This window comes from Sander lucioperca, chromosome 8 (genome assembly GCF_008315115.2).
Source record: "Sander lucioperca isolate FBNREF2018 chromosome 8, SLUC_FBN_1.2, whole genome shotgun sequence".
NCBI classification, from domain to species: domain Eukaryota; kingdom Metazoa; phylum Chordata; class Actinopteri; order Perciformes; family Percidae; genus Sander; species Sander lucioperca.
Window position 1 is genome coordinate 26,806,273 of NC_050180.1, and position 13,077 is coordinate 26,819,349.

The following is a 13,077-nucleotide window of genomic DNA, read 5'->3' on the forward strand; positions in this document are numbered from 1 at the left end:
AAACAAAGGAAATAATTTCCAACTTTCTTTTATTGAAAAAAATTAACAATGAATTGAATATAAAAGGCAGCACTAAAAAAAGAATGACAGTTACATTTTAAAGTTTTCTGCTGATATTTTCTTTTGAATAACTAAAAAATCAGAGTTATAATGAGTATCTTACACAATGTGTTTATGTTGTTAGACCACTTTCTCTTACCCCCATCATTGCCAGGTGTTTTGAAAGACTGATCCTTCCCCACATAAAGGCTGCCATCCCTGCTGATCTTGATAAACATCAGTTTCCATATCAGACCAACAGATGAACAGATGATGCAGTTACATCAGCTCTCCACTCAGCGCTAACACACCTGGAACATCAGAACACATATGTAAGAATGCTGTCTGTTGACTTTAGTTCAGCTTTTAGTACAATACTCCCATACAAACTGATCCATGAACAGAGCAATTTGAGCTTAAAACACACACGTACAACACGTCTGAGTTGATTTGAACGCACCATAAGTAGGCGTGTGTGCACGTTACTCAGTATGGGTCAGTTGATTGATAGACTCATATAGATGTAGGCAATAAAAAAATAATATATTTTAAAAATGTCTTCAAAAATATAGAGAGGAAAACTCATTTAAATATGCAATAATAAAGATCAGTGTATATGATGGAATAGTGGCATTAGAATGTGCATGAGGCCACCAAATTTGGGCTATTACGGCCAAACATATCTCTGGGGAGGCATGCTCCCAGACCCCCCTATGTTATATTAAACCTTAAATTACACTAGTTTTATTTTAGCCGGTCCCCCATTGGGCGAGATGCGGCAGTAAAACACTTTGGAACAGTTTATGGATATGTGGGTGTTTCCATCAGTCATAAATGAAATGTAGGCTAGTTGGAATCCATGATTTGGAGAGACAAATGGTAGAGGATCTTTCAACAAAAATCCTCCTCCTGAACAATCTGTCCCCCTCGTTTCTGAAATCATGGCTACGCCCCTGGTTCCAACCCCACATCAAATTTGTGGATGACACCACCGTAGTTGTACTCATAACAGACAACAATGAAACAGCCTACAGAGAGGAGGTACAACATCTGGCTCAGTGGTGTCAGCATAACAACCTAGACCTTAAAAACTAAGACCAAGGAAGTGATGATAGATTTCAGCTGGTCAGGGTGTACTGAACATCCCACTCTCTGCAGGACATCTACACTGGCGACTGAAAAAGAAAGCCTGCTGTATAATAAAGGACCCATCCCACCCTGGACACTGCCTGTTCTCACCCCTCCCCTCAGAGAGTGGGTACAGAGCAATAAAATGTAAAACAAATCAGCTGAAAAACATCTTATTTACAAAAGCTGTAGCCACACACAGACACACACACACACACACACACACACTTCCAAAGACTAAAATAACTTTGAATCACTGTTTTGCACAAATCGTTTTATGCTGCTAACTTACATTAACCGCTGTTTTAAAGGTTTTCAAAAACTCCTGCTTTATTATTTAAGATACCTTGTATATATTTTGCTTTCATATTTGTTCTAATCGCCTTTGTCTGTGTTCTATTTACTTACTTTGTTCTATTTATAAAAAAATGTATGCACACTGATGAAGAGCTTCTGAACAGATTTTCATAGTACAATGACAATAAACATTATCTGTATTGCGCAAGTAGATATCGTAATGACGATATAATAAAAACGATATATTGTGCAGCCGTATTACTCTTAAGACACACAAAAACAGCTCAAAGAGACAGAAACAATCATAAAGGGACACAAAACAACAATCAAAATGACCTCAAACTCAAAATGACAAAAATACAAAGACCGCCACAAAACAATAATCTTGTTTTCGGAGCATCGTCAGTTTGTTTCTGTCACACCATCGGTTCAGTCTGAGAAAAGATTTACCTTCAATGTGTTTCTGTGTGTGGAAAACATGAATAAATAATGATGATAAAGTTTTATTGATCATCAGAGGTCTCCAGCTGTGAGCAGTGTGACAGAGTTGATCCACTGAGAACATATGCGTAGATTTCAGGGGGGATGCAGGGGTATGTCCCCCCCAATATTTAGAAGACGTAGATTTGTCTCCCTCAAAAAATATGAAGAACCCACTCCTCAAAACATGTACGGAAAACAATAACTGTGTCTACTTTGCAGCATCGGGGGTTAAAGAACATGAAGTGAAAAATAAAGACAGTAGATTTATGTAGATTTAAACTTTGGAGCTTCTGGCTCTAACAAGGTCTCATTCTCTAACAGATTAGTTGTTGAGATGGACATGATTCCTAAAATAACAGATCCTGAAACACGTGTGATGTTTTGAATTAAAGAAAGTTTTGAACAATAAAGGAGAATAATCATTTCCTTTACATAAATAAAGACATTTGCACCATAAATTGTTGCATCAAAATTCACCAGAATTCAGGAAATGAAGAGTTTGACAGACAATATTTTATGAGGGACGACCCCCAGACCCCCCAGTTATAATGTGTCCCCCCCCATCAATGTTGAATCAATGTCTGCCCTCTGCTGGAGACCCTGAGCTAACACATCACCGTCTGTCTGTTGGCTTTTAAACAGTGTTGGGGAGGAACTAGTTACATGTAACGGAGTTTATAAAGGTAAATGTAATCTGGTACTGGGAAAAAAAATTCTGATTAAATGAAAGAAAACATGAATAAAAATATGTATTTTTACTGTAGATACAAAATTAATAACATAATTACCAGGCCAAGCTTTCTGTAAAAGTCAGATTAAATACTTTTTAGCTGGGGCAGCCTCTAGCTCACCCAGTACGAGCGTGCACCCTATGTAGGCTTAGTCCTTTGCAGCGGCCCGGGTTCAAATCCAACCTGCGACCCTTTGCTGTGTGTCATCCCCTCTCTTTCTCTCCCCCTTTCCTGTCTATCCACTATCAAATAAAGGGAAAAGCCCCAAAAAATAATGTTTAAAAAAATATATATATACTTTTTAGCTGCACAAAATGTACATTTCGTAGTCTTTACAGTTAGGATTTTAGAGCACTTTCAAAATAAGGAGAATAAGCATGAGCATGTCAAAAGCCATGGTGGGCCAAAATAAAGGGAGCACTGGTTAAACTTGGCCTGTGGACCCCAAATTGGGCGGCCTTGGTTTTGAGTGTCTGCTGTGTCACAGAATAGAATAGAATAGAATAGAATAGAATAGATAGACTTTATTGATCCCTAATGGGGAAATTTCAGTGCTACAGGGACAAAATATAAGACACACAGCACACATAAAGAATATACAGGAGATAATAAATAGGATAGCATATATAACCCTATCCGTCAGGCCGCAAAGTCTGACTCTGTGTTGTGTTTATTTAGGATGTTGGATATACCAGGGCACGTGGCAGGGACAGGAAAACAGGAGTCCAAATGGTGGTTGAGACAAGCAAAACTCCTCTCATTTATTGAGCCTTTCGGAAAACAAAAGAGAATATCACTCACACAACCAGTTTAGAAGAACAATCTGGCTCATAAATCACATACAGTACAAAATAAACCTTAGCTGCCCCTCTTGACAGTAAGTCCTAGTTGTGTGCCTATGTGCCTGTTCAACATGAATGACAGAAATGTTGGATTAAGCTAGCTTGTCACACACACACTTAGCTAGCAACTAGCATTAGCTGTGGATTTCTTAAACATTGACTCACACTGTCCACATATTCTGCTCAACCATCTACACAATAAAACTTCAAACAGGTGTAATATACAAAATCGTTACACCAACCAACCTATTTATAATTTAAATCAACGTGTCAGTGTTACAGTGCTCCGATACTCGGCTTACCTTTCGGAAAACAAAAGAGAATATGACCTCCGGTGGCCACGGAGGGTCAAAAAGGCTCCATGTTACGGCAAGCCAAACACAAAAGGAGCACTCAAAATAAAACAAGGGCGCCATCTGCTGGCCAATATAGAACACTTCCTTACACATACAACAAAAACTATTCAGCAATAAAGATAAAAAATACAAAGGAAAGAATGTACAAAAATATACAAGTTGCGAATAAAAATGTAGAATCTACTTAAATACAACCTATGTTTGTGCAAGTTGCACTATAGTGCACTATAGTGCAATATTGTAATGTGTATGAATGTTATCTAACACTCAGTGATGAAGTGAAACAAAGATTTTTTTTTGCCTGTGGAAGGAATGATTTCCTGTAGTGGTCTGTGTGACACCGAAGCTGTCAGAGTCTCTTGGCTCTGTTCAGTGATTGGTGGTGGTAATGGAAAGGAACAAGGAAACTTCATCCAGTTATGGGTTTTTCCCACATCTGTGGAATGAGGTGTGTATGCTAGGTAACAATGGTACATTATTCTATTGACATACTAATTAATGCAGCCCAATTCAGTTCACATGATACATAACAGATAATATTAAACAAGTTACACCTTTAAACTTTAAAACAATAAAATGTGAATATTGAACTTGCATCTTTTTTGTTTCTTTAAGTTGTTCCACACCATACATTTTAATGATCATTTATCATTGAATACAACCCCTCTAACATGACTTCAGACATGTAGAAATGTTTTAGGCTCAGAATGAAAAACTGCTCTAAACTTCTAACACTTTACTTTAAACAAATAACGAAAAACATTTAAAAGTGAGCAGGGGTTGGTCTAAATGGGGATGGATAGGGCAAAGCCCAGCAGTGGAAGAAGTATTCAGATCCTTTACTGCAGTCAAAGTACTAATACCACACTGTAAAAATACTGTGAAAATACTCTGTCACAGTAAGGGTCCTGGAGTGAAAATGTTACTACAAGTAAAAGTATGTAAGTATCATCAGGAAAATGTAGTTAAAGTATTAAAAGTAAATAAAATTCCGCCCATTTTATAAACTACAAGTGTTTTGTGTGTAGAAATCTTAATGTGTAAAGTAACTAGTAACTAAAGCTGTAACAGATGAATGTAGTGGAGTAAAAAGTACAATATTTCTCTCTGAAATGTAGCAGAGTAGAAGTAGAAAGTGGTATGAAAAGAAAAGACTCAAGTAAAGTACAAGTACCTCAACATTTGGACTTAAGTAGTTACATTCCTCCACATTCTAACAACTTACTAGTGTTTCATTAATTTTTGAAAGTATTATTATTATTATATATATATATATATATATATATATATATATATATATATACAATCCTTCTTTTACTTTGCAATTCCATTGACCCGGGTCGACTTAATAAAATCAATAACAGACCTTACTAAACAAAGTGAAATTAGTGTCAGTATTTCAACATCAACATCTTGAAGCAGTCCTGCACATTGTCTATTTGATGTCATGAAGCCAGTTGTCTCATCACCTGGCCAATACCTCACTGAGATCAGCTCTTGTCTTTAGACCCAAAGGTTGTGAGTTCAAGCCCCCAGGGTCAATATTAATGAATTGTCCCTTTTAGAAAACAACAACAGGACCAGACACTGTTTTTGTGACGATATGTCTTTTATTTTTGAATGCTTAGTTGATTATATAGTAAAGGAAATCAGCTGAATAAAGAACACAACACATCAGTTTTAAGAATAAGAAGTAACCAGTTCATTAAACCAGTGGACTATATGAATTATTAATAGTTATTATGAAGTGTTATTACAGTTGCATTCTCCTCTTGTATCACAGAAAGGTCCGACAAAATATACACTTTTATTTTCTATCTGGACATTTTGGATAAAAAGATCATCACCACTCATGTCTGGTAGGTTTACCTTTGGACAGAGTCAGGCTAGCTGTTTCCAGTCTTTATGCTAAGCTAGGCTAGCTGTTTCCCCCTGTTTCCAGTATTTATGCTAAGCTAAGCTAGCTGTTTCCCCCTGTTTTGAAGTCTTTCTGTTAAGCTAAGCTAGCTCTTTATGCTAAGCTAACATCTACTCGAGGGAACTTCATATTTAGCGTACACACATGAGAGTTGTCTCGATCTGAACAATAACTCTCAGAGAGAAATCTAATTAGTGTGTTAATATTTTATCAGATGTGTGGGCGCTGTTTATAACAGATAATATTCAGTAAACTAAAATAGAAAAGATGTGTGAGTATTCAAATGTTTTCTGTATTTCATTTTGTGTTATTTACTATACATTAAAAGTCCAATTACTGATTTGTTTTTGTCCAGATCAGTGAGCCAGTTTCTGTCTAATTTTAAACCCAAATGTGAACTGTTCCCTAACTCTTCAGATAATAAACAAGTGAAAGTGAGTCATCTGTCAGCAGAGAGCTGTTTCTGTCTGCTGAACAAACTGAAAGAGAATCAATGATAGAGATTATAGATGAGCTGTAGAGGCATCATGATGGCGTGTTAGAGTTACACACACAGGTTCTTGGAGCACACGAAAGAAGCCTGGTTGGTACAAGCCCAGTCATTCCAGTTATTTCCTGTAAGGACAGTTTACAACCAATGTAACTGATTACATTTAACTTTTATATTTAAAAGTGCAACATACACCAAGATGTTGTTTTTTTTACCGCTGGGCCAGTTCATTGTAAGACAGTCCTCCCCTCCACAACAGTTATTAGGCTCCCCCACATTCCAGGTTTTGTAGTTGAATTTGGATCCATCAGTCCACAACCACGTACCCTCCTGGAGGAGAAAGATTGTTTAAAAGTCAAAGTGAAATCAAGAGCTTTTGGTCTTGTAATACTCATTGCGTCCAGAAGACTTCTTATTTTCTACAACAACTCATGAGACCCAACGCATTCTCATGAACGGGTTTGTAAGATATCGTATGAAAACATATGCACAATCGCCTAATTTTGTATCAAATCCTACGAAATTAGCTGACCGCCTGCCGGTCATATGACATATGATATGATATGATATTAAATTTAGCTGAGAAAAGGTGACAGTGAGCCGGGTACTGTGCGTCATGCAACGACGACATTTATGTTTAGATACCAAAACGACTAGTTAAGATTGGAAAAAAAAACGTGGTTTGGATTAAAACACTCCAGGGACATAAATACTCATTCAGAGGGTGAAAGTATTTTGTTTTCTTCTTAACTTCTTACATGACATGAACTCTGCTCTCTAACTTGAAAGTCCTGTGTTTTAGGAGCCAAACATCCCCCCCGACCTCCTCCCTACGAGGATCTTCATGTTCTTATACAGCAGCAGTCAATGTGCTGCTGACAGTAATAAATGTGGAATACATACATATTACAGTGATTTACTTTTCACAGCTATATGTACGAGTGCTTCATAAGAACAGGCTGAGAGACGAGCGACATCACTTCCTGTGTGATGATAAAAGTCTCACCTTCACTGCGTCAGAGCCTCCGATCCAGGAAGTTCTCGGTGTACCGGTCACTTGCTGAATGAAGGCTTTGAAAATTTATGTTCTGCATCTGAGTGGATGGAAGCCAGATTCCCACCAGCGGTCTGGCAGAAGGTCTAATGGAGACAATATCATCAGTTTAAAATGTCAAGAAAAACAAAACATAATCACATTATTGACAGATCTCAGGGCAGTTTTAGAGTCACAGGGCACATTTTAATAATTTTAATCAATGGTGTGGAAAAAGTATTCAGATCCTTTACTGCAGTAAAAGTACTAATACCACACTGTAAAAATACTCTGTTACAGTAAAAGTCCTGCATTGAAAATAGTATGTAAGAATCATCGGTATTAACGGGTGTTCATGTCTCAGAGTGTTTGATCTTTTTTCTAATGATGTGGTATTAGTAGTTTTACTGCAGTAAAGTATTAGAGTACACTGGTATTAAGCATACATGTGTTATGATAGAAAGAACTGCTGTACCTCTGCATCGGACCAGGTCTTTGTCTGGATGTAGAAAGCGAAACAGCGAGACTCAAACTTTCTCCAACCAGGAGGGCAGCAAGCTTGACCCTGTATGAACAAACAAGCCAAAAACAATCAGACTAGTCTATATAAACAACTGTTCATTTATGGGATTGTTCCTCCGCAGCGCTGTGGAGATAGAGCTGGCAATGCAAGACTACAATCAGAGCAACCCAACGAGTCAGAGATACTGTTCTGACCTGGTGGGAGGTGTTATTTTCTTCAAGACACTGTGATCACAAAAATGTCAATTTATTATAAGTTACACAAGACTTTAACAGCCTCTAACTCAGGCAGTTAAGAGCTAAATTTAGCTTTAGATGTTATACGAATATGGTCCCTGTTGCACAGGTTTTATCAGCTCACAAATTTTTTTGCACATTTAGGAGTGCAACTATTATTGATAAAAATGGAAAACTGAGGCTTATCAGTAGCAGAATTAACAATGAACAATTATGCAGTTGATTCACCAAATTTCCATTTTTAATTACAGGACAAAGTCTTTTATTTTAGTGATTTATTTCTTGGGAGTGTACTTACATATGCAGTCAACAGTCCGCTGGACAAACAGAGCAACAAAGCAAACGGAAAGACTGATGTCATCTGTGGAAAGAAATTCAACAAAGTCAACATACTGCAAGGAAATAATTGCAGACAATGAATGACTGAAATTGATCATTAATGAGCCATTTATCAAAGTAAACTATCCAGCTAGTTATAAGTGTATTATAAAATATCGATACAGTTTAATATTTGATAGATTATCCATCGTCATTCGCTTATCCGGGGTCAGGTCGCGAGGACAGCAGCTCCAGCAGGGGACCCCAAACTTCTCTTTCCTGAGCCACATTAACCAGCTCTGAAGCTACATATAGATATAATCCCTCCACCTAGTCCTGGTTCTTCCCCGAGGCCTCCTCCCAGCTGGACGTGCCTAGGGAGGCGCCCAGGAGGCATCGATACCAGACGCTCAAACCACCTCCAATGGCTCTTTTCAGCACAAAGGAGCAGCAGCTCTACTCCGAGTTCCTCACAGATGACTGAGCTTCTCACCCTATCTCTAAAGGAGAGGCCAGCCACCCACCTGAGGAAACCCATTTCAGTCACTAGTACCGTCGATTCTCTGTTGTCCCGTCACTCACAAACAAAACCCCAAGGAACTTGAACTCCTGGGACTCATTCCCTCCCCCCAAAATGTCCTCACAATAAAGATAGGATTAGTTATTATTAAAAGTAAAAATAAATGAAATTGTGATAATAAATTGAAATATAAACACCTTTGCTGAGGTGGTGATTGGCTGACACAGAGGAGAAGAACAAGCTGATGACTGTCACTGAAAGAAAATGTCACAGATCTGAATACTGTTAAACACTCAATAATAAAAAAAAATAGGTTAAACTTAACCTAATTTACATCATTAATGCATCCACAATCTGTACTTAATTTTATCTTTACTCAACAGGAATAAACTCTGCAATCTAGCATAAACAAAATATATCAAACTTTCAGACAAATCTTTCAATGATAATGATGACAATACAATGTGAAAAGGTCCATTATACTCACATCAATAATCTTTGTTCTGACTGGTGTGGTTTGGGTTTGGAGTGAAATGAGAGCCACTAATATACCTTTGGGAAGGGGAGTGGTCTTAGTCATGATTGACAGTTCATGCAATGATGCAGGTAGAGACTTGATATTGAACCAATATTTAACAGGGTGTAAATGTCAGGGTCAGTGGTGTATGACGGTGTCTGGATGTGATGAACAATGTGTGTTTAACATGTGGACTTAAGTGTTTATTTTATTAACCACACCGTGACACCAGGATCTCTTTATGATGATATCTGTTAATTCTCTCTGGTGACAAACACGAATAAACACGACATTGTTATTAATCAGAACAGCCTGCTCAAGCTTCTCTCCCAAATGGGATTACAAAAGAGGCATTAAAAATTGGCTTTAACAATATAAAGCAATACGATATACAGTGAAAACGTACCTGGTGACAAACATGAATATACGACCACAAGTACAAACCTGTGCTACTTCAGAATCAGAATCAGAATCAGAATCAGAAAGGGTTTTATTGCCAAGTACGTTGCACATACGAGGAATTTGTCATGGTGTTGTTGGAGCATGTCACACATTCAAATATAAGAAGGATAAAAAGAATATAAACAATATAAGTATAAACATATACACACAGTAAATATTAATAATGATAAAATAAAATTAAATAAATAGTAAAATAAGTTAAACAGTAGTAAAAAGGAACGCTACAGCTGAGAAGGTACAGTGGCATGAGGAGCCAGAGGTGTAGTTTGGAGAGATACTTACCTGGGAGAACAATAGTTACCTCTGACCACTTCCAACGCTTCTCCACCTTTACCTCTTTAGTGAGAAGAGTACATTCCTGGTTCACATGGCAAGATCCCACAAACACACAAACTGAAATGGCCCAAGCAAGATATGTTATCCTTAAAGCCACACAAAGCACAGCTTTTGCCAAAGAACCGTCACCCCTCCAGGCAAACAAAGCTGTATCCAGAAACAGCCACTTGCAGAAACTCAGCCCAACCTTGGAAGACGATCTCATTTGTGTTGGAGGCCGACTAAAGCACTCCGACCTTGCAACTGCAGAACAGAACCCAAAAAGTCTGTCCAAGGATAGTCACATCTCTGAACTGCTCACCCGACATCATCATGAGCATGTGATAAACCAATGCTGTCACTTGACGGAAGGAGCGATTAAGGCAGCAGGATTATGGATCCTTGGAGGCAAGGCACTAATCAATCCAGTACACAACGCACGGTGGACCTGCCACCTGAACGCATCCTAACCTGCCCTCCTTTTACGTATGTGGGGCTCAATGTATTTGGAGCTCAGTCTGTCACAACCAGATGCACCAGAGGAGGACAGGCAGAGAGCAAGAGGGGGGGGTCATCATGTTACGCTGCATGAGTTCGAGAGCTGTACACATCGAGATCAGTGAGTCTATGGATACGTCAAGCTGCATAAATGCTCTCAGGCACTTCTTCGCACTCAGAGGCCCTGTGAAACAGCTCAGATCTTATTGTGGTACTAACTTTGTTGGAGCGTGCAAGGAGCTTGGGATGGACAAAACTGTGCAGAGGTATGTCAGTGAGCAGGGTTGCTGCTGGGATTTCAACCCACCACATGTCTCTTATATGGGAGGCTCTTGAGAGTGAATGATTGGCATTGCCTTAAGAATCCTTGATTCAATATTTCTTCAGCAAAACACTCACCTTTCCCACGAAGTGCTTTGCACATTAATGGCAGAGGTCACAGCTATCATAAATGCATGACCACTCCTACCTTTGTCAGCGGACCCAGACAATCCACAACGAGACAAAATTGTTTTAGAAGGTTGCAGAGAAAAGTTGCAGTGGTCTGAACCGGCCTGTCTCAGCTCGACTCACCTGTTTCCACAGCTAATAACGAATTCATCTTGTAAAGTCAGCTAAAAACTAAATAAATAAAATTATCCATAATCAATTTTATTTCTGTTACAAACTGTTAACTGGTTGAAATGGCATATAGACGGAGGCTCAACATGCGCCCGAAAGCACGTATGGTAGAGCGAGCTAGAGAGTGACTGATTTGAGGGAGTGCCTAGGACAAACATGTCAGTCAGAGAAATAAAACGGGTTTTTGCCTTTTCATCACTAGAAATGTAACTGTAGCAAGCATCTCACTTTCACTAACATTATCCACGTTCATACTGGATACGTGGATTTCCACAGGATGCAGAACGTCTGCGAACCGGCTCCGCTGCGGAACGGCTGCGTGCTCCGCCGTCCGTCAATACCCACCAGGTCCGGATTTGTTGCGTAACGGCTGCGGCCAGCCGACCACGAGATCTCGCGAATTGACGTATGTTCGCGCGATATAACAGGATGTAGTTTCTATAAACAGAACCACAAAACCAACAACAGTTTGTTTCCATCCAGAGGAGTAGAGGGGAAACTACTCTGTGCTGTGTTTTCAAGGTGTAGTGCAGGGAAAATGACCTGCCGTGAGCACGGTGTATTTTATTTTGAAAATTACCCGGATGTTTTATTTTGTTTCTGTGCTCGACTTCCTGTCCCCACTATCTGCTGTGTGCTGAATTGCTGCGGAGCTCTCCGTCGTCCGTCAAAAATAGAAGCTCTGCGTATCTGCTCCGGAGGGCTGGGACTGACGGAACTGGGACGGAGTCGGGACGCAGACGTTCTGCAGTCAGTGGAAATACACACATTGACTTTAATGGAAACCTAATGACTCCGTCAACGTTCCGGAGACGTTCCGCAGACGTTCCGCATCCAGTGGAAATTGCCGGTTAGACGCAGCAAATGAGATATCTAGCTACAAAAAGCCTGGAAGTCAGAAGTTAGAACGGAAGTACAAAGAGTCGTTGCTATTGAGATGATACACCATCTTGTCTCATCTCATCTCATCTCATTGGTGTGAACTGGCAGGTTTTAGAACGCTGCAGACCAGTGCGTTGCAAGTAGTTGCAAGTTTCAACTCGTCTCGTATCTTTGGTCTGAACTGGGCTTTACACAGAAGACATGAGTTCCACCACCTCCTGGAGAATTCTTGGACAAGGACCTGTACACAAGTCAATGGAGACAAATTCAGGCTCCTGCCAACCAGTTCTGGACTCATTGGAGCTGTGAATGCTTACTTTCCCTTGCAACAAAGACAGACCGCACGCAACTGCCGGCCTATGGCCAGGATCACCGCTACGCTCCCTGGAAAGGATGGTCATTTAAGAAAGCTCGAGGTGAAGACTGACTGACCAAGACAATGTAAAATCATTTCTCAGACCAAATGCAGAAATTGCTCTACTTCTACACAAAGACTGCTTAGAGACTAATGTTCTGGACTCCTGCAAATTCATAGTGACCTCACATTGGTCAGGCGGGGAGTGTGTTGCCTTTATGGTATTTTCTATAAATAATGTGTTAATAATTATTTGCAGTTGAAAAGTGGAGTTAATAATAGATTTCATATTGTGTCGTTTTTATATTGTCTTACCATGATGTCACTTCCTGTTGTAGTACTTCCGGTTCCGCCAGGTCCTGTTTACAGCAGACAGGCAGTGCATGTTCTTACCTCAATCTGTGTGCATCCACTGAAAGTATCATAGAGGCAATGCCCTAAATGTATTTATTTGACAGTGAACATGTTAGAGATTATATATCAGTGACGATTATGTTAAAAACTATGTTTAGT

General features: G+C 39.3%; 1 protein-coding gene across 1 annotated transcript in view; it reads right to left on the reverse strand.

Moving 5' to 3' along the window:
* Positions 1-8,419, reverse strand: part of LOC116064193 — a 48,257-nt gene extending 39,838 nt beyond the window's left edge. The window contains exons 1-2 of the mRNA XM_036004439.1: positions 8,375-8,419; positions 2,806-2,816 (exon numbers count right to left, since the gene is read on the reverse strand). Coding sequence (XP_035860332.1) covers positions 2,806-2,816; positions 8,375-8,376 — 13 coding nt within the window. The 5' untranslated portion in view covers positions 8,377-8,419. The remainder of the gene's footprint in view (positions 1-2,805; positions 2,817-8,374) is intronic.
* Between the last annotated feature and the right edge of the window lie 4,658 nt (positions 8,420-13,077).